This window comes from Canis lupus, chromosome 29, assembly GCF_003254725.2.
Source record: "Canis lupus dingo isolate Sandy chromosome 29, ASM325472v2, whole genome shotgun sequence".
NCBI classification, from domain to species: Eukaryota; Metazoa; Chordata; class Mammalia; order Carnivora; family Canidae; genus Canis; species Canis lupus.
Window position 1 is genome coordinate 31,913,885 of NC_064271.1, and position 22,965 is coordinate 31,936,849.

The 22,965-nt window shown below is 35.4% G+C and overlaps 1 protein-coding gene across 7 annotated transcripts in view; it reads left to right on the forward strand.

The window, feature by feature from the left end:
* Nucleotides 1–22,965, forward strand: part of LRRCC1 (leucine rich repeat and coiled-coil centrosomal protein 1) — a 39,051-nt gene that overhangs the window by 12,109 nt on the left and 3,977 nt on the right. For all 7 annotated transcript variants that reach the window (XM_025433468.3, XM_049103894.1, XM_025433469.2 and 4 more), the window contains 11 exons: nt 6,850–7,046; nt 7,324–7,471; nt 9,624–9,772; nt 11,951–12,155; nt 13,567–13,706; nt 15,891–16,092; nt 16,484–16,669; nt 17,466–17,640; nt 18,707–18,870; nt 22,412–22,620; nt 22,733–22,870. In XM_025433468.3, coding sequence (XP_025289253.1) covers nt 6,850–7,046; nt 7,324–7,471; nt 9,624–9,772; nt 11,951–12,155; nt 13,567–13,706; nt 15,891–16,092; nt 16,484–16,669; nt 17,466–17,640; nt 18,707–18,870; nt 22,412–22,620; nt 22,733–22,870 — 1,913 coding nt within the window. The remainder of the gene's footprint in view (nt 1–6,849; nt 7,047–7,323; nt 7,472–9,623; nt 9,773–11,950; nt 12,156–13,566; nt 13,707–15,890; nt 16,093–16,483; nt 16,670–17,465; nt 17,641–18,706; nt 18,871–22,411; nt 22,621–22,732; nt 22,871–22,965) is intronic.

Sequence of the window (22,965 nt, forward strand, 5' to 3'; positions counted from 1 at the left end):
GGGGGGAGAAACATGATTCATTGCTTTGCATATTAAAAAATTAGGTGAATGACTTCTTGTTTGCTAACTTGTGTGAAGGATAAACATGCAGTTTTAATTTCAGTTGATGTATACCCTCAGTGTTATATCAAAAGTAGCAATTTATAAGCAAAAATCGTAAAATTACTGAAAATGTGCTATACTACAATATTTTTCTTAACTATGGGATTTATAATTATTTTACGATTTTGAGAATTGTCTGTGAAGACTCTTGTCTTTTAGTTTTTTCATACCATTTTACTATGAAATTTTCAAATATAGAACAAATTTGAAAGAATTTCTTAGTGAATACCAATATCACCAACTAGATTCCACAGTGAACATTTTACTTTGCTTATTTTGTTGTATATCTATCCATTTAGTCAGTTACCCGTCTTATGACACATTCAAAGTAAATTACATCAGTATACCTCCCCCCCAAAATTCTTAAGAATATGTATCATTAACTATAGATTCAGTATGTTTTTAGTCATTTCTTTTAATATAAAATACAGATGTGTGTTTTCCCTGAATTGATAAAAAAAAAATATACCTGTCACCCAAATTTCTTTGACAGTAAATATAGCCATCATCGACATTACCCCTTTCCCAGTCAGTCTTCTCCCCCAAGGCAATCCCTTTTCTTCCTTTTTCACTATAGATTATTGAATGCTTCTATCAGAATCTAGTATAAATGTAGTCATACAGTAAATATATTCTTATGTATAAAGTCTCTCTTATTCAGCATCACTTTGAAATCATTCCGTGTTGTATATCTTTTCTTTAGATATTTTTTTTATTACTCTAAGCAGTTGTTTTAGTGTACAAGTTTTACATACCTTTTATTAGATACATTCCTAAGTATTTTATGTCTTATAAATTGTAATTTGAAGAGTTTTTGTGGTTTCATGTCCCATGATTGCTACTTCTTTGTGAAATACCATTTTTATATATATAGCTTGGATCCTGTGACCTTGCTAATAAATTTACTTATTAGTTCCAGTCCTTATTTTGTGTATACCTGGTGATTTTCTTCATAAACAGTCATGTGGAGACGCTTTTCCCCCTTATTCCCTGACATTTATGCTGTTCCTTTTTGTTTTATTGCAATAGCTAGGGTCTGCAGTGCAATTGATAGTGAGACTGGGCGCCTTTGTCTTATTCCTGATCTTAGGAGAGCTTTCTATATTTCACAAGTGTAATGTTAGTCTTATGTTTTTCATAGATGTCCTTTATCAAATGAAGGAGTTTACTTCTGTTCCCAGTTGGCTGAGTTATCTGATGTTAATTTTTTTTGTTAAATGCTTTTTCTGCATGTATTGAGATAATCATATGGTTTTCTTTTTTACTCACATAATAGTATGAATTACATTGATTAATTTCCAGATGTTGAACGAATATTGCAATTTTGGGATAAACCTCATTTAATCATAGTAAATTATTTCTTTAGTGTATTCTTGGATTTAGTTTGCTAATATTTTATAAGGGTTTTTATATATATTTCCTCATGAGGGGTATTTGTTTTTCTTTTATAGTAACATATTTGATACTGATGTTAGGTTAATGTCTACCTAAATGAGTTTAAAGTTGTCCCTTCCTATATTTTCTAAAAAATTTTTGTAAGATTGGAATTATCCTTTCTTAAATGTTTGATAGAGTCCAGCAGTAAAATTATCTGGGCCTGGAAGTTTCATGATCATGAATTCATTCTTTTTAAAAATTTAAATAAGGCAGCTCATTTTCTATCTCATTGTGTGTTGCTTTAGATGAGTTGTGGTTTTTATTTTTTATTTTATTTTTTTAAGATTTTTAAATTTATTTATTCATTGAGAGGCAGAGACAGAGTTAGAGGGAGAAGCAGGCTCCATGCAGGGAGCCTGATGTGGGACTTGATCCCGGGCTCCAGGAACATGCCCTGAGCTGAAGGCAGAATCTCAACCACTAAGCCACCCAGGCATCCCAAGTTGTGTTTTTTAATTTGTCTATTCATCTGATGTGTCAACATAAAATTGTTACTACAATATTATCTTACTGTCCTTTTAACATGTATAGGATCTGTAGTGATAGCCTTTCTTTTATTTCTGATAATGAAGATTTCTGTCTTCACTCTTTCTCATTTTGTTTATTGTTTTTGTCCTGGTCAGTTTAGTCAAGCATTTTGTTTCTCTCTACAAGGATTAATCTTATCTGCTTTCTATTTTCTGTTATTGATTTTGACATTTTATTATTTATCCTTCCTTTAAATTTACCCTTTTTTTTTTTTTTTTACCTTTTTTTTGTTTTGTTTTTAAGATTTTATTTATTCATGAGAGACACAGAGAGAGAGAGAGAGAGAGAGAGGCAGAGACACAAGCAGGCTCCATGCAGGGAGCCTGATGTAGGACTCAATCCCGGGACTCCAGGATCATGCCCTGGACCAAAGGCAGGCGCTAAACCGCTGAGTCACCCAAGGATCCCCCTTTTTTTTTTTACCTTCTTAATGTAAGTGTTTAGATTATTGATTTTAGACCTGTCTTCTAATTTAAATTAACTATTTAAAGCAGTAAATATTGGGATGCTTGGGTGGCTCAGTGGTTAAACTTCTCTGCCTTCAGTTCATGGCATGATCCTGGAGTCCCGAGATCGAGTTCCACATCGGGCCCCCTGCATGGAGCCTGCTTCTCCCTCTGCCTAGGTCTCTGCCTCTCTTTCTGTGTCTCTCATGAATAAATAAATAAGATATTTAAAAATACAGAGAGAGAGCATTAAATATTTTTAAATACTGCATTAGCTACATTTCGCAAAATTTTATTCGTTTTCAGCATTATTTAGAAATATTTTTCTGATTTCTCTTGTGATTTCTTCTTTCAAAAATTACTTATATTTTGTCAGAGAACATTCTGGATAATTTTAGTCTTTTTAAATTTATTGAGATCTATTTTATAGCCCAGCATGTGGTCTAACTTGGTGGATGTTCTTTGTACACTTGTTAAGTCAGGATGGCTGGTAGTATTTTCAGATGACTCCTGTCATTATTGATTTTTTTTTTTTTTTGTCTTCTGTCAGTTGCTGATACTGATTTTTTAAAATTTTACTTGTCTGATTTTATCATTTGCATGCAAAATGTTAAAATCTCCATCTAAGAATGTGGATTGGTCTGTTTCTCCCCTAATTCTCTTAACATTTGCTTATATTTGGATCTCTGTTAATAAGCACATACATGTGTATAGCTGCTTTGTCTTTCTCATGAAATGTCCTTCTTTGTCTTGAAGTCTGTTTTAGCTGATATTAATATAACCGTTTCAGCCTTATGCTTATAGTTTATATGATAAATCTTCATCATTCAGTATTTTTGGAATAACAACTTTATTGAGCTATAATTCACTTACCATACAGTTCAGTGGTTTATACCCACTAGCAGTCACTACCATTTTCCCCTAGCCTAGGCAGCCACTAGTGAATTTTATTTTATTTTATTTTAGTTTTTTAAAGACTTATTTATTTGTTTATTCATGAGAGAGACAGAGACACAGACAGAGTGAGAAGCAGTGTCCATGCAGGGAGCCTGATGTGGGACTCAATCCCGGGACTCCAGGATCATGCCCTGGGCCAAAGGCAGGCATTAAACTGCTGAGCCACCCAGGGATCCCCATTGAATTTTATTTTTATATAGATTTGCCTTTTTTGGAAATTTCATGTAGATAGAATCAATGATATGTTGCCCTTTATGACTATTCTTTCACTTCGCATGTTTTCAGGTTTTATCAAAAAAAATTTTTTTAAGGTTTTATCAATTTTGTAGCATATATTAGTAATTCAGTTTTTTTAAATGTAATCTGTTGTATGGATATACCACATTTTATCCATTCTTCATTTGATTGGTTAATTTGGGTAATTTTCTACTTTTTGAACATTAGGAGTAATGTTGCTGTGAACATTTATGTATAAGCTTTTGTGTGAACATATGTTTTCATTTTTCTTTGCTGTATATCTAATAGTAGAATTGCTAGGGCTGTGTGTTTAACCTTTTACGGGATGATCAGACTGTTTCCAAAGCAGCTGTACCATTTTACATTCCTACAATCAGTATATTCTAATTTCTCCACATCCTCACCAACTAGTTATTACCTGTGGTTTTGATTATAGCCATCCTACTGGATATGAAGTGGTAACTCACTGAGGCATCCATTTACTTTTAACTTTCTATATCTTTATATCGAAGTGAGTCTTATATATAGGTGGGTCTTGTTTTTTAATTCACCCTGGCCCATCACTCCCTTTGAAGAATCTATAGTCCACTGAAATTTACTCTAATCGTTGATGAAGTTGGATTTAGGTATACCACTTCATGTTTGCTTTTTGTTCACTTTTTTATTCATTTTCTCCACCCTTTCTACCTTCTTTTGTGTATTTTTAATAGTCAAATCTTAATTTGTATTTGGTTCTTTAGTCATACATTTTTTTCTGTGTGTGGTAGCTCTAAAAATAGACATATCAGTACTATGTTATTTCATATAAAATGTAGAATTCTTGCATATACTACACTTTGTCATAGTTGCCATATGTATTTCATTTGGATGCATTGTAAACTCCAGAAGACAGGTGTTTTAGATTTTGCTTTAAAGGAATTAAGAGTAGGGACGCCTTGGTAGCTCAGCAGTTGAGCGCCTGCCTTCAGCCCAGGGCGTGATCCTAGGGGCCTGGGATCGAGTTCCGTATCAGGCTCCCTGCATGGAGCCTGCTTCTCCCTCTGCCTGTGTCTCTGCCTCTCTCTCTGTGTGTTTCTCATGAATAAATAAAATCTTAAAAAAAAAAAAAAAAGGAATTAAGAGTAAAAAAATATTTAAAAATTATTTGTATTTACCTAGATGTAAATCATATATGATACCCTTTATTTCTTCCTGAAGATTAAATTTCCTTATAATATTACTTTCCTTCAGCCAGGACTTTCAGCCTGAACTTCTGTGGCAAATCTTGTAGTGGACCCATCTGAGAACAACAAATTCTCTTTGTTTTGTCTTTTTGAAGGGTATTTTTTGCTGAATATAGAATTCTGTATTGACAGCTTTTTTTTTTCTTTTAGTACTGTCTTCTAGCCTCCATAGTTTTGAATTCAAAGTCAGTATTAATGAGAATCCTTGATTTCCTATATGTAATGTGTAATTTTTATTTGCCTGCTTTCAAGAATTTATCTTTACTTTTATTTTTTAGCAGTTTGGCTACTTTATCCTACTTAAAGTTTCTCTGAGTATTTTAAATCTATAAATTGGCCTTTTAGCTAATTAAATTTTTGGACATCACTTCAAATAATTTTCTGTTCTATATTCCCTTTTCTCACATTCCACTTAGACCTTTTACTCTTCCATAGTTCCCTGAGAGGCCATACATATCAACTTTTTTTCTTCTGTACTCATATTAAATAATTTTGATAAACTGATCTTCAAGGTCACTTATTCTTTTATCACCTCATTCTCTTCTTAAGCTTAGTCAATTTTTACTTCAGATGTTAATATTTTTCAGTTGTAAATTTTCATTTTTTATGATTTATCTGCTGAATTTTCTTTTCGTTCATGACAAGCATATTTTCTTTTATATTATTAAATATAGTTATAATCACTGTTTTAAAGGCCTTATCTTTTTTATTGAAGTAAATTGATACACAGTGTTAACATAGTTTTAGGTGTACAACATGATGGTTTGAGAACTCTATGTATTACACTCATCACAGTTGTAGCTACCATCTGTTACTATACAATGTTATTGTAATACCATTGACTATATTCCCTGTTCTCACTTATTCATTCCATAACTGTAAACCTCTGCCTGCCAATCCTTTTCACTCATTTTATCCACCCCACCATCCTCTCCCATTGGCAAACACCAGTTCTCTTATATTTAAGGGTCTGTTTATGTTTTTTTTTTTGTATGTTTGTTCTATGTTTTGTTTTTTAGATTCCACTTCTATGTGAAAACAAGATGTTTGTCTTTCTCTAACTTATTTCACAAGCAAAATACCCTGAATCCATCCATGTTGTCACAGATGGCAATATCATTCTTTTTTATAACTGAGTAATACTCCATTGTTCTTTTCTGCTTATTTGAACATTTGGGCCTTCTCAGATTAGGTAGGTCTCCATTGATTGTGTTTTCCCTTGAGAATAGGTCGTATTTTGTTGGTTCTTCTATGATGAGTAATTTTGGATTTTATCCTGGACATTGGGAATGTTACGTTGTGGAGGTTTTAGATGCTATTATAGCCTCCAAAAAATGCTGATCCTTTTGTCGTAGCAGGCATTTAACTTGCTTTCACTTAAACTATAAATTTGTCTCTTAGGCAGCAGGGTTTTTTGGGGGTTATTTTGCTGCTGTTGTTGTTGTTGTTTTTAATCATCCTGTACTGGGCTTCTTACAGTCTGTACTGTTCTATGATTCTTCAGGCCCAAAAGTCTGTGGTTTGTCTACCTGACTTTTAAGACTCTCTGTGTACCACTGATTGTGATAAGCTCTCAAGTGAAAAACCATAAAAGCAGAAGCACCTTGTTCTGATCATTTTTCCAAGTGTCAACTCCTCTCCAGAATAAGTCTGCTTTTGTTCACTGTCCAGGGCCTCCAAATACTTTTGCTCGTTGTTTGTTTATATTTTTCCTAGAGTTATAATTGTTACCTTGAGAGTCAATCTCTAGGAACTTATTTGTCCATACCAGAAGCTGAATTCCTTGTCTTTAATTCTGAACATACCTAGATTATGAACCTTTAATCTTGTGAAAGTTCTAATACTTTAGGAAATTTCACATTTAAATCTTTTACACTTAATTGAACTTTTAACAAACTTTGTTGGCTTTTTTATTCTAGACCTCCGATTCTTTCATAGATAATGTTCCTGAGAAAGATCTCAGACCAAAAAGAGATACAGATATAACATCTGAAAGCGACTATGGCAACAGAAAAGAATGTAATAGAAGAATTTCTCGACGATCAAAAGTCCCATATTATTCCAAAACTATTCAGGCTATTAAGCACCACACTAAAAACAACAACCCTTTTATGAGGTAACTGTTTTAGTTTCAGAAATCCAATAAGGCACACAGGCATAAGTTAATACTGTTAACTTGTTCCTTTAAGCTTTTTCAGAGTGGTATTTCTTAATCTTCTAATATCAGAGATTTGACTTCTCAGCCTTGCTGATTCAGATTTGTTCACTCTATTTATTTAAAATTATACAAAAGGATCCTTTTCTTTGATAGACTGCCATTTATCCAACTTGTGAAAAGTTGTATAAGTACTGTATATTTCTTTCGGTCATTACCTATGTTTTATTCTTTGCAGTTGTAATCGTAAAATGAAACAACCTTTCTTTAAAGAATTATATGTAAGATCATCTTTAGCAAACTGTAATATGTTAGAAGAATCAGAAGAACAGAAGACTGAAATCATTAAAGTAGACAAGAGTAGTTCAGAAGATACCACTTACCGGGTATGTATGATATGAAAGGTCAAGGGGGCATCTGGTTGGCTCAGTCGGTTAAGTTTCTGACTTGTGATCTCTCTCCGCTCGGGGCTTGATTTCAGAGTCATTGGGCTGCATGCTGGGAGTGGAACCTACTTTAAAAAAAAGAGGGAGGGGGGGTGCCTGGTGGCTCAGCAGGTTAAATGTCAGCCATTGGCTCAGATCAGGATCTTGGTGTTCCTAGGATAGAACTCTTCACCCGGCTTCCTGCTCAGTCAGGAACCTCCTCCGTCTCCTCCCTGCTTGTGCTCTCTCTCACTATCTCCATCTCTATCAAATAAATAAAATATTTTAAGAAAAAAAAATAAACGTGAATAATCTTAGTTTTTTTTTTTTTTTTTTAATAATCTTAGTTTTAAATATGAAATTAGTCCCAGTAAAATAATGCATGTTTTTATGAGCAAAAGATATTGCGTATAACTTACTGGGGTGAGGGGCACCTGGGTGATTCAGTGGTTGAGCATCTATCTGTGGCTCAGGTCGGGGTCCTGGGGTCCTGGAATAGAGTCCCTTATCAGGCTCCCTGTGGAGTGCCTGCTTCTCCCTCTCCTTGTGTCTCTACATCTCGCATGAATAAATAGTCTTTAGAAAAACTTTTTTTTTTTTTTACTAGGGTGATAGATTGGGTTATTTTTCCCTTCCTGATTTCCAGATTTTGTATATTTTTTTGAGTTGTAAAGGAATGGAAATTATACATTTAAGGTCAGATTATATTTTATTTATTTATTTTTAAAGATTTTATTCATTCATGAGAGACACAGAGAGAGAGAGAGAAAGAGGTAGAGACACAGGCAGAGGGAGAAGCAGGCTCCATGCAGGGAGCCCGACTCAGGACTCGATCCCGGGCCCCCAAGATCAGGCCCTGGGCCGAAGGCGGCACTAAACCACTGAGCCACCCGGGCTGCCCTTAAGGTCAAATTTTAGTGAAATCATTTGTTATTTGCTTGTGGAGGAAAAAAAAAAATCAAAATTTTCAAATTCTTCTTAAAGCAGTAGTTCCAAACTTTTGGGTCTCAGACCCTTTTTTAAATAAGGAGTTTACGGGTCTTCTCAGAGAAACTTTATTTTTTTCCTTTTATAAAGATTTTATTTATTTATTCATGAGAGACACAGAGAGGCAGAGACATAGGCAGAGAGAGAAGCATGCTCCCTGCAGGGAGCCCAGTGCGGGACTCCATCCTGGGATTCAGGGATCACAACCTGAGCCAAAGGCAGAGGCTCAACCACTGAGCCACCCAGGCATCCCTTCTCAGAGAAACTTTCAAACACTCAAAATGTGTATAATTTCAAGGTTTTTCATGGACTCTGCTGAAATCTAGTTTTGGGTGCATGGATCCCAGATTAAGAGGCCTTCAAGAAGCGTACCCTGCTGACTCAGTCGTTAGAGCACAAGACTCTTGGTCTTAGGGTTGTCAGTTCAAGCACCATGTTAGGTAGTAGAACTAAAAAAAAAAAAATGAAGAGGCCTTCAGGAATTTAAATATTCTTCAGTATTTGCCTTAATAATCCTCATGTTAAGATTTTTTTTTTTTAAGATTTTATTTATTCATGAGAGACACAAGAGAGAGGCAGAAACACAGGCAGAGGGAGAAGCAGGCTCCATGCAGGGAGCCTGACATGGGACTCGATCCCAGGTCTCCAGGACCACGCCCTGGGCTGAAGGCAGCACCAAACCGCTGAGCCACCCGGGCTGCCCCTCATGTTAAGAATTTTTAGTACACATTGATTTGTATTTTTCTAACATTAACTTGCCCTTGTTTTACTTGTGAAGTGCAAATTACACTTTCAACTGTACTGTGCACTGTTCTTCCAATAGTATGATTGCTTTTTTAACAGTTTCAAACCTTTCATGCCATTGGTTTCTTCCCCCTGTTCTCCAGTATAGAGACTTTGTTGTTTGAAAAATATTTATCATTGGGACAACAATAACCACTAACATTTATTGAGTGCCTATTATGCACCTCACACTGTTCTGCACTGTTCTTTATACTTCTATTAATTCTTACCACAGCCCTTTGAATTAGATAACTGTTATTCCTATATTATAAATGAGAAAATTGAGGCAGTGAAAAGTTAGGTAATATTTCCAAGTTCATATAACACTTTAGTTTTCTTCCAGTCACTTGTTGAACAACTAGACCAAGAGAGAGAGAAGAGATGGAAGGCTGAACAAGCTGAGAAGAAACTTCTGGATTATATTGACGAACTGCACAAACATGCAAGTGGAAAAAAAGATCTTCATAGCCTGGCTCTACTTACCACAGATAGGTAAGGGAAAGTCTATAAACCTAAAGGTTTCCTAATGCAAAGAATACATTGGAATTGGAACTGGAATACCTTAGTTTACACTAGGTATAGTAAGATCAAAAGCAATGTCTGTGTTGTCCATATTTACCATATTACATATTCATTATTTTCTTGAAAATTCAGCTTCAGTCTTTTCTGGTTCTACTTTTATTTATACTTCAAATGTTTGTTTGGCATTAGATCCTCACATGTTTTCATATTCCCTTATGTGACTTGGTAGGGATTTTGCATTCCTCATCCCTATACAGAGTATATCATCTAGGTGCCATGGAGTATATATTATTTCAAAAACTGAATCTTTTCTATTATGCTTTTAAAACCTAATCTATAAGCTTCCAAATCTTTATCATCTAGACTTCCTTAATGAAGAGATATGATCAGCTAATTATCTACTAGAAGTACCTTGTGTACATTGCTCATAAGTCTCTTAAATCAGCATATCCATAACTATACTTATCCCACTCCTTATTCTGTGTTCTCTGTCCTAATAAATGGTGTCTCATCTAGTCAGCCACTAAAGCAGGAATCTTTTGTTTGTTTCCTTTCTTGTTCTCATATCCCATAACCAGTTGGTATTGATGTCTTCTTTATTCTACTTATTAAAAGAGGTCGAACTGTGTTTTCTTTATCCCAAACTTCTGCCTTAATTAAGGCCCTTATCTCTTGCTTAAATGATTGCTCTAATTCTACTGCTCTGTAGCTACTCTGTCACCATCCACCATATAGTCTACAGAATAAAGTCCAGTACTCTATAGTATACCAAACTGAAGTTGAGAGAGTGAACAAAGGAAGACCAGTTCAGAGACTAATCTTAAAGAAGATGAGAGATAGTAAGGATAAGAATTGGAGAAATGACTAGTACAGAAGCTGATGGATATATAGACTTTTTCAATTTTGGCTTGGAAATTACAGTAGATGCATATAGGAGTGGGTACCTAGCTCAGTAATTTCTTCGTGGGGCTGTCTTTGCTATTTGTTGTCTCATTTTCGAAAGTTAGACTTGTATTCTATCATCATTCGCCTCCCTGCATGTAATACTGGTCTAGAGATGAACACCTGACCCAGGCTGGGTAAATATGTCTTAGTCCATGGCCAGAGTGATTGGTGTATCTAGTGGTCATAGGATCCAAATTGGACTAATCAGAGCCTTTCCTAGAATTCTCCTAAGCTGAACTAGAGAAAGATAATCTTTTCTATTTGGTCCTCAGAACTGTTAGAATGTGAGTCCAGGGATGTTTGTAGCTTTTTCCTTCTCTCCTTCATACTTTACAAGGAAGCCTACAGGAGGAGAAATGGAAACCAGCCTATAGAAAAGTAGTGTCCTTATGGTCTTCACGTCCTTGATTTTGGTGGTCCCTCAGAATAATGCACCCCATCCTCTGAATAGGTTATGTAAGTCAGTAAGTTCTCCCCCCCTTTTTTTTTTTAGATTTTATATATTTATTCATGAGAGAGAGCGAGAGAGGCAGAGACACAGGCCGAGGGAGAAGCAGGCTCCATGCAGGAAGCCCTATGCGGGACCCGATCCCGGGACTCCAGGATTACGCCCTGGGCCGAAGGCAGGCGTTAAACCACTGGCCACCCAGGGATCCCCAAGTTCTCCCTTTTAACTTAAAGTAGTTAAGAGTTTTCAATTGTAATCAAAGGGCTCTGATAGAAAGCTAGGATCAATACTTTTTGTCTGGGGAAGATACAAGGAAGTCAAAGTTAACTTTTAGTCCTCTTTTTATGTATCACTTTTCTCTTACAGCTTTATAACTGTATTCTAGTCTGATTCTTCTCCTAGATGTTGAACTCCTTGAAGGCACAGGCTTTATCTTAATCCGTCTTACTTGCTTTGAAGCCCATACTTAGCACAATGTCTGACACAAATTAGGTATTTAGTGAAGTTTTGCTGTTGGATAGTAAAGTTCATATAAGATAAGGTTTCATTAATTTATATACAATTTCCCTTTTGGCACAGTGTTAATTTCAGGGACTGGAGAGAGGCATATTATACTGTTTTTCAACCATTTTTACTAAAGAGTTTCTGAAACATATTTCAAAACTTCCTCTTTACTGTAATCTTTAATTTTACCTACAATTTTTATCTTTTTGTATGCATAATGTACTTACAGCTACATTTGATTTCTGCTTTAGGCTAAAGGAAATTATTTTTAAAGAGAGAAATTCCAAAGTACAACTCGAAGTTATGGTTCACAGACTTCAAAATGAAATAAAAAAACTAACTATTGAATTAATTAAAGCAAGGGATCAACAAGAGGATCACATTAGACACTTAAGAACCCTGGAAAAAGCATTAGAAAAAATGGAGAGGCAGAAAGGGCAACAGCAAGCAGCACAGGTATTTCTCTTCTTTAATCTCTGAGTCCTATGAATAAACACAAATTATAACTTTCATCTTGAAACATTATATTGTTACAGAGTAAACTTAAAAGTTATTAGGCTATATGCAAAAAATAATTTAAACATAACAATTCCTATGGAATCCTTTCTTTTTTTTTTTTTTTTTTTTAAGATTTTATTTAAGTAGGGGATCCCTGGGTGGCGCAGTGGTTTAGCGCCTGCCTTTGGCCCAGGGTGCGATCCTGGAGACCCGGGATCAAATCCCACATCGGGCTCCCTGCGTGGAGCCTGCTTCTCCCTCTGCCTGTGTCTCTGCCTCTCTCTCTCTCTCTGTGTGACTATCATGAATAAATAAATAAAATCTTTTAAAAAAAAAAAAAAAAAGATTTTATTTAAGTAGTTTCTTTACTCAACATGGGCCTCAAACGTATAACCCCAGGATCAGGAGTCGCATGGTCTACCAACTGAGCCAGACAGGAGCCTCCCTCTTGTCCCCACTGTGGAGGTATTACAGGGTGTTAGGCTTGTGTTCTGAGAGCCAGGTTTTTTTTTGTTTTTGTTTTGTTTTGTTTTATTTATGATAGTCACACACAGAGAGAGAGAGAGGCAGAGACACAGGCAGAGGGAGAAGCAGGCTCCATGCACCGGGAGCCCGACGTGGGATTCCATCCCGGGTCTCCAGGATCGGCACCCTGGGCCAAAGGCAGGCACCAAACCACTGCACCACCTAGGGATCCCCTGAGAGCCAGGTTTTAAAAGTCTCTTTGGGGAGCTTGAAGATAGATACTTCATTTTCATACCTTTTTTTTTTTTAAGATTTTATTTATTCATAGAGACACACAGAAAGAGGCAGAGACACAGGCAGAGGGAGAAGCAGGCTCCATGCAGGGAGCCCGACGAGGGAGTCAATCCCAGGTCTCCAGGATCACGCCCTGGGCCGCAGGTGGCGCTAAACCACTGCGCCACCGGGACTGCCCCCCCCCCCCTTTTTTTTAAGATTTTTTATTTATTTATTCATGAGAGACAGAGAGAGAAGCAGAGACATGGGCAGAGGGAGAAGCAGACTCCCTTCAGGGAACCCGATTCAGAACTTGATCCCAGGACCTTGGGATCATACCCTGAGCCAAAGGCAGATGCTCAACTGCTGAGCCACCCAGGCCTCCCTCATTTTCATGCTTTCTGAGTGGAAATTATTGAGACGTATGATGTAATTAAGCAATATAGTTAATGTTAGTATGTTTGATGCTTCTAAGCCTATTCTTTATGTGATCATAGTATCATTAACTTAGTAAATTTTGAAAATCAACTTAGTCACCAGGTCCTATTATTTAGAAGGTACTTTTCTTTGGCATTCAAATAGAAGCAGGGAGAATATTATCTAAATACAGTAATTGTGTATATTTACTCAGATGCGACTTATCCAAGAGGTGGAGCTCAAAGCTGCCGCTGCTGATAGAGAAATAAACTTACTTAGAACTTCTCTTCATCAAGAAAAGGAACAAGTGCAGCAACTTCATGAACTTCTTGCTTTGAAAGAACAAGAACACAGGTAAATGAAACCAAACTGCTTAGTTCTTCCTTAACCCTGCTCTCTCTTACCTAAAACTAGACTGATTGATCAGTGGTAAAATCCTAACAGAACTAGTTCATGGTAAATAACGTGTTTGTGTATGGATTAAAATCAGTCTTACAGGGCAGCCTGGGTGGCTCAGCAGTTTAGCGCCGCCTTCAGCCCAGGGTACGATCCTAGAGACCCGGGATCAAGTCCCACATCAGGGTCTCTGCGCGGAGCCTGCTTCTCCCCCTGCCTGTGTCTCTGCCTCCCTCCCTCCCTCCCTCTCTCTCTCTCTCTCTCTCTCGAATAAGTAAATAAAATCTTTAATTAATTAATTAATTAATTAATTGATTAATTAAAATCAGTCTTACAGTAAGAACTAGCTTAAAAACAAATAGGTGGCAGGACACCTGGGTGGCTCAATGGTTGAGGGTCTGCCTTTGGCTCAGGGTATGACCCAGGGTGCCGGGACCAAGTCTCGCATCAGGCTTCCCGGAGGGAGCTTGCTTCTCCCTCTGTCTGTGTCTCTGCCTCTCTGTCTGTGGCTCTCATGAATAAATAAATAAAATCTTAAAAAAGAAAAAAAAATAGGTGGCTTTACTGAGGTAAGAGCTTGTAACAGGCTTATTTTGCATATTTCCAAGCTCAACCAAAAGTTGGTCATTGTAATACAGAGAAAACTGTTTTAATTGACCTCTGAGTAACTACCTATTAAATTAATCAATAATCTATTCCTCTGAATTGCAGATGTCAATGGACTTTTTCTGTGAAGGGCCAGAGAGAAAACTTTCAGGCTTTGCAGACCCTAACTCACTATATTTTTATAGTTAAAAAAAAGTAGCCATAGGTAACAAATGGGCATGGCTTTGTTCCAGTAAGTTTATTTCCCCCCCAAAAAACAGTTGTCAGGGCAGATTTGGTCCATCAGTGTAGTTTACTGGCCCTGTTCTATGGACTCCATGATAATTTAAACACTTGCAGCTAGTTATCTACTTACTGCCCTACCAGTTGAATTGTATATTTGCCATGGGTTAAGTGATCCCAAGCCTGTTGTGTTTTTGCTCTTACATAAATGAAATTTTTAAAGTATAAATTAAATTTTGATGCGCTGGGGAAAATTGTCATCATATGCAGGGTAGAACAACTATAAAAAAAAGTTGGGGAAATAATTGTAAAAATCTAAAATTTTGCAATTAGTTTCCTTTAGGAATGTCTTTTAACTTCTTGTTCTAGTTCAAAAGAAACAAAAACTAGGGATGCCTAGGTGGCTCAGCAGTTGAGCATCTGCCTTTGGTCCAGGGCGTGATCCCGGGATGCCGGGATCGAGTTCCACATTGGGCTCCCTGCGAGGAGCTTGCTTCTCCCTCTGTGTCCCTGCCTCTCTCAGGAATAAATAAATAAAATCTTAAAAAAGAAAAGAAAAGAAATGAAAACTAGAAATAGTGAATTTTGTATTATGGGTTTGACTTATTTGTGAAAAATAATGGAGAACTCTAAAGAATGAACTCACATTTAAATTTTTAAAAAGTTTATATATGGGATCCCTGGGTGGCGCAGCGGTTTGGCGCCTGCCTTTGGCCCAGGGCGCGATCTTGGAGACCCAGGATCGAATCCCACGTCGGGCTCTCAGTGCATGGAGCCTGCTTCTCCCTCTGCTTATGTTTCTGCCTCTCTTTCTCTCTCTCTCTCTCTCTCTCTCTCTCTGTGACTATCATAAATAAATTTTAAAAAATTTAAAAAAAAAAGTTTATATATTGAAAGATTGGTAAATAATTGCCCACTTTAACTGATTTTTTTCTATTAACCAACCACCAGTACCAGACAGACTATATTAGTTGTATGTCAAAGGTTCAGCCAAAGTAGAAGATACAGTGAAGTAGAACTTGATTTCTACAAATGCACCTAAAGAATTTTAGAAGCTATACAACAATTCTGAACTATTTCAGTTAAGATATGGCATAGTCCTTTTATCCACATCCCCACTAAATATACAATCAAATAAAACTTGTCTTCTTCCTCTAACTACTTTCCTGTGCCAGTTTCAGTGCTTGAAAGTGAGGAGCTGATTTTAAATTAACAATAGAGAATGTAGAATATTTAGTAACTATTTAAAAGCCTTGAATGTTTTTCTTTCCAAGTGAATAGAATGCTATGATTTTTATTTGTTTTTCATTCCAGGAAAGAACTTGAAACAAGGGAGTTTTTCAGTGATGCCGAGTTCCAGGAAGCCTTAGCTAAAGAAGTAGCTAAAGAAGAGAGAAAGCATGAACAAGATATAAAAGAATACCAAGAAAAAATTGATACGTTAAACCAACAATATATGGATTTAGAAAATGAATTCCGTATTGCTTTAACTGTTGAAGCCAGAAGATTTAAAGATGTAAGAATTGGCATCTAGCTTTTTATTGAAAACAGAAGCAGCAAGATATAGTTGGATGAGAGGACTACATTTTAGAATTCTAGCTCTATTTACACGTTGGCTATATGATTTTAAGCAAATTAAATTCTTGGAGCCTTAGTTTTTTTACATAAATATAGCCACTCTTCAGTGCTGTTGCAAAAACTAAGTGAAATTGTAAATGGTCAAGTAAATGAGTGCTAGAATAGAAATGGGGCAGCCTGAATTCTTCTATTCCTATAAGCAGGGATTAGCAAAATAAAGCCCCTGGGCCAATTTTTATAAATACAGTTTTATTAGAACACAGCCACAGAAACAAATAGTTTCTCAGTATTTGGAGAACTGCTATTTATAATGCAATTTTGAAATATAGGTTAAAGATGGTTTTGAAAATGTTGCAACTGAGTTAGCAAAGAGCAAGCATGCTCTTGTTTGGGCTCAACGAAAAGAAAATGAATCTTCCTCTTTAATTAAAGATCTGACCTGTATGGTGAAGGAGCAAAAAACAAAACTTGCAGAAGTTTCGAAATTGAAACAGGAAACAGCAGCAAATTTACAGGTAAAACATTACAACATTATATTTCTTTTTAGATTTTTTTACATCATTGTCTCAAGTATATTGTGATGATTTTAGAAAGTAACAAAATTATAAACTTTTAAATAATGCTAATTATGTATTTGATGTGTATGAGAAAAGTAATACAGGATATTAAACTATAAGTAAAAAAAATAGTATAAGTATTTAGTATAAGTAATAGTATTTAAGTAAAATAAGTGTATTTAAGAAATGTGTACTAAGTAATAGATGCCATTTGTACAGTGATAACAGCAAAAATTGTGATGGTGATGCTCAGATGGTTGAAGTTTGGGAAATACCACACAAATTGCAGATAATTTTTTGGTGTTGATGGTTGGTTTTAGATATATCTAGCTGTAATAATTTTTAAATTAACTTTTTTAGTGTTCTTGTCTCAATTTTAAACATTAGTGGTATTTTGCCTAAGAGAACTTAATTCCTAAAAGTGACCTTTATATTATTAATATAAATGCTTGGTGAGAAAATTTGAGTATTACATGTATAGTTGCTCTTTTTAAGATACTGATATTAGAATAAAATTAATAAAATTAAGAGTTCTTAAAGGAATAGTCTCTTAAAATTTGACTTTTTATTTTATGACCTATGTCTATCTTTAATAAAATCAAAACTTTTTCTGATGTAAAATTTAGGAGCATTTACTTTGTATTTGTTCAAATAACATTTTTCCTAATAAAACACAAAAAAAATGAAAAATAAAGTAATTAAATGTAGTAATTATTTTGCTTTTCTTTTCTCCAATGTTTTTGCGGATATACAGAATCAAATCAACACCCTTGAAATCTTGATTGAAGATGACAAGCAGAAGAGTATTCAAATAGAACTTCTCAAGCATGAAAAAGTCCAGCTTATTTCTGAGCTAGCCGCCAAGGAATCACTAATTTATGGTTTAAGGACAGAAAGAAAAGTATGGGGACATGAGCTGGCACAACAGGGTAAAATTTTCAAATTTTCAAAGGGAAACTAGCCCATCCTTCTAGACCAACAAATCTGGGTATTGAGGGATGCCTGGGTGGCGGTTGAGCGTCTGCCTTTGGCTCAGGGCATAATCCCGGAGTCTCAGGATCGAGTTCCACATCAGGCTCCCTGCATGGAACCTGCTTCTCTCTCGGCCTGTGTGTCTGCTTCTCTGTGTCTCTCATGAATAAATGAATAAAATCTTAAAAAAAGAAAAAAATCTGGGTATTGATGAGAAGAGGGCTTATTAACTCTGCCCTAATACACATGAAAAATAAGGTGACTATATGGAAAGATAAGTAGGCATTTGCCAGCCAAACAGCCAAATTATATGCCTCCTAAGGTGTGAATATATTACACTAGTTATGAAGTTAGAGCTCTGATGTGGTGGTGGTGGTGGTGGTGGTTTTCTTCCCAATATAACTTGGTTCCTTTTCTGAACAGGTATACCTTTACAGTGCTATAACTAAGTCATTGGAATAACTCTTTCTAATATAGTGATTTTAAATTATACAGTATTCTAAAAAAAACTTTCTAAAATGTAACATTTATCTTGTGTGGAGAAATGTGCGATAGTGTATGAACGAAAACCAATTTAGGTTTAGGTAAATTTACTTAGTCTCCTTTCTTTTCCTGTCACTATAAAGCAAGAGATAGACACTGTTTTATGGCATTCGTAGAAACTTTACAAATTATGAATGGCTAAATGTTAGTTTTAATGGAGAATTTGCTCATTTGTCCTTTCGATATGAGAATCTTGAATATGATATTTTTGTTTGAATGCCATAATTTGACCAATTAAGTATTACCTGTCTCAGTTCCTTGTTTTTGATTCGTAGTTGTAGGTTTTCCAAATAGCAGCAGGTGTTTAAAAGGCCTTTGGGTTCTCTTCCCCTTCCCTTTCTATTCTGCTTTATATATTTTGAGTTTTTATTCAGATTTTCTTTTTATTTACTGTATTACACATTGTTAAAATAGATGTTCATAAAATACAAATCCTCCAAGGTCTTTTACAGTTTGGTACTGATGATGTTTATTTCTCAGGTACATCTCTCATCTCAAATCGTGAGAAATTAGAGGCTCAAATTGAAAGTTTATGTAGAGAGAATGAGTCTTTAAGAAAGACAAATGAATGTGATAATGATGCATTAAGAATTAAGTGCAAAATCATAGAAGACCAAACTGAAACCATTGGAAAATTAAAAAGTGTAAGTTTGATATTTTATTTTGGGAAAAGAGCATGTGGCAGATTGTAAATCTGTGGATCAAATTATCCAATAAATATCTGTCTCAAAGGATCCAGACTGTTGGAGAATTTGGGACAGATTATCATGTGTATATGATATCTGGTATAATATATGCCCTTTGCCTGTTAGAAAGACTGTAAGGGGGGATCCCTGGGTGGCACAGTGGTTTAGCGCCTGCCTTTGGCCCAGGGCGTGATCCTGGAGACCCGGGATCGAATCCCACATCGGGCTCCCGGTGCATGGAGCCTGCTTCTCCCTCTGCCTATGTCTCTGCCTCTCTCTCTCTCTCTCTCTCTGTGTGACTATCATAAATAAATAAAAATTAAAAAAAAAATAATATAACTGAAAAAAAAGAAAGACTGTAAGGCTTTTATTTATTAATTTTTAATTGCTTTTACCTCAAAATTTTATGGGGTAATATTGCAGCCTGTGAAATAACTGGAAATAGTGTCAATAAAGGGTTAGGAATCTTAAGAAAATTCATGTTTTACCTATTTCAAACCCCCTTTTAGAGCATTGTTTAGGATATTCCAGTGTTGCTAAATCACTTCTCAAAAACTATTCTATATTTAAAAACATAGTTTGTGAAAGATTCATGCTTGTTCCCAGGGAAAAACATTTTTACTCTCTCCTTCAATATGGCCTATCTTAAGAGAGATAACTAAAAGGATTGGTTGCTTCAAAGTATGTTACATGGGTGCCTGGGTGGCTCAGTTGGTTAAGTGTCTGTCTTCAACTCAGGGCATGATTTCAGGGTCCTGGGCTAGAGCCCTGTGTTAGGCTCCCTGCACAGTGGAGAGTCTGCCTCTCTCCCCCGCCCCTCCCCCATGTTTACAAGTGTGTGTGCACACATGGGCACACACTCTCAAATAATAAAAATCTTTTAAAAAGAAAAAAAAAGCATGTGACATGAAAATTTTCCAGGGAAATTTTTTGAAAGTTACGTTGAGCACTGAATCAAATTGATCTCCAGAATTTTCTTCAAGAGATTCTCTCTTAAAGTATAAAAACTGAGAAGAGTTTTTAAGAAACTTCTAAATGAGATTAACACCCATTGAAGTTAATTCATTTTCTTCAAAGTAGCAATGATTACCTAAGATTTACTTTTCTTTTTCTAAGTCCTTTCTAATCTCCTTGAGAACTTTATCAAGTACAGAAAATAAACATTTATCACCGTGTTGCTATATCCATAGTTAGATTTAGGCTGTGTATGCCTGAACTGTATCACCCTAAATAATTACATCAGTATTCTCTCAGCTGAATTTGGCTTCAGTATATCCATAATTTCAAATATATCTGTCATACATGCCAAACTGCAGTGAAAATTATTGAAGTGCAGTAAGCCTTTTTCTTGTTTTAGAAGCCTAGCCAAACATGTTTTCCTTTGAGTTAAGCTAAATATGAAACACAAAGACTTGTGATTTGCTTTTAAATTTCACAAGGCAAAGCAGATGATATGCTGGGCATAATACATTGTTTTTGACAAAGCTACTGGAAGACTACTGTCTTGTCAATCTCTAAGCGGGAAGGAAATGACTAGTAATGAATGATACAGTTGATCTGAGACACAGATGAGTTTTAGTTTTAGATTTGGAGTTGTTTTTTTTTTTTAAACTTCAGCCCTTTTTTTTTTCCCACAATGTACTACATTTACTCTAAAGAACATTGCATCAGCCTCAAAGATAAAAGGATCAATGGTGCTTTCCCACTAATCATATAACAGATAGTTTGGCATAATTTCTTTCAGCAGTAAATTCATCATCACTAATAACTAAAATGGGTAATGACCCTTAACCATTGTTAAATTAGATGTTCATAAAATAGAAATCCTCCTGGTCTTTCCAAGTTTGTTACTGATGTTTCTCAGGTTTGTCTCTAGCCCAAAATAATGGGAAAGTAGGGGCTCAGACGGAAAGTTTATGTAGAAAAACAAGTCTTCAAAAGGCAAATGAATATGATAATGATATTTGACATTTTCAGTTTGGAGTTTGTTATTTTCAGTTAAATAGATTCTATAATTAGCTTCTGACTATGGAAATCAGAAGCTGAAATTTTTTTTTATTGTTTCCTCCCCATATGTTATTTTCATATTTTTTTGTATATGTGCCTCACAGTACTCTCCGGTGATGCAATGCTTGTTATTTTTTTTTATTATTATTAATAGGGTTATTTCATAAGACTCTTTTATAACTCTTTTGGACTCTTGTAATATGTGTCAAGACTGCTCATTCTTAAGTGCTTCAGAGAGTCATGGGGAGAAAATAAACAATTCATGACTTCTGTGCAATTGTTGGTCAGACTACAAGACTACCCAACATCTTTGCTTTAGAATTTTTAGATATGTAACACACCGAGGAGTTGAACCACATTCCTTATAATACTTATGAATACATACTTAAGTTAGCCTTTTCCCGTATTTGATTGCCTCTGTCTTCTTCCCAGAAGGATGGGGGGGCGGGGGGGGGGGGGCAGAGAAAACAGGTTATAAAAATCAGAGCCACCAATTTCATCTTTTCTCACTCGCAGAGACTGATACCAGTAGTTGGTATATTGACAGGGCTATTTCAGACATCCAGTCATGCCCTCATAAAGCAAACAAATGTTCACTGGAATAAATAACCTATATGAAGCCTAGTACCTGCAAATATTTAACTGTACTTACGGTGGTTTTGATCGTTCATTATCCTTTGATTTGTATCCTGTATGTAAATGCAGGCTAAAATCTGGCTCACAGTATAGAAGATAGAAAAAAAAATGTTTTGGGAGTTATAAGACCTGTTTTTATGTGACATTTTATGTTTTAATTTTTTTTTTTTTAAGATTTTACTTATTTATTTGACAGAGCACAAGTAGGGGGAGCTGCAGAGGGAGAGGAAAGAGCAGGGAGTCTGATGTGTGGGGCTCTCTGGTATGTGGGGCTTGATACCAGGATCCTGGGATCATGACCTGAGCTAAAGGCAGATGCTTAACCAACTGAGCCACCAGGCGCCCTTTATGACATTTTAATAGTGATAAAATCGTATTTTATTTTGAAGAAAAGTATTTGTTCATCCTGATGCAGAAAGCACTTCTGTTTAATACAGTTGAAATAGCAGTATAATTTGTGCCGTACATAACTGTGAATATCAGTCTTTGCTGTATCAGTCACTCACCCAGAATTTTCTGTTTCTGTATGAAAGCATCTTTTCTAATGCAGAAGTGGTAATTGTGCTGCTTTCTTTTCCTTTCCTCTCCCTCTATGATTGATAATTGCTACTTATTGAAATAAAAAATGTGAAGGGGATAAAAATTTATTTTCTTAATAGCATTAAAGTAGTAGTGATGTTTCTTATTGATTGTGATTTTAAAATGTCCTATAAATCTCTTTGAAAACATTCGATAAAAATTCATTTTAATTTTTTAATCTGAGATTTTTAGAACAGTGTTAAACCATATCTAAACAATTAGAAAATGAGACATTTAGGGTTAATATAAGTAAAGTGCTGATTTTTTTTTCTTGAAGTGTTTACAAGAACGAGAAGAACAAATCAAAATATTACAAGAGAAGATGACTGAAATACAGAAATGTACTCAAGAACAGCTTGATGAAAAATCTTCACAACTGGATGACATAATTGAAAAACTAGAAAGACACAATGAAAGAAAAGAAAAACTAAAACAACAGTTGAAAATAAAGGAATTAGAACTTGAGGAAATTAGAAAAGCTTACAGGTATTATACAGCGTAATACTGTATTATACAGTATTTCCTGTTGAGAAATAAAATGTGGCTAAATAATTTCATATAACCGGTTTTATTTCTAAATTGTTTCTTTTTGTATTAGTACACTTAATCAGAAATGGCATGATAAAGGAGAGCTTCTAAGTCATCTTGAAATGCAAGTAAAAGAAGTGAAAGAAAAATTTGAAAACAAGGAAAGGAAACTTAAAGCAGAAAGAGACAAAAGTATTGAACTACAAAAGTAAGCACTAAGTCCTAAAGTATGTGGGAGATCTTTAAATATAATATACACTGAATTGGGATGGGTGAGATATGTAAAAAGAAGGAAAGAGAAAA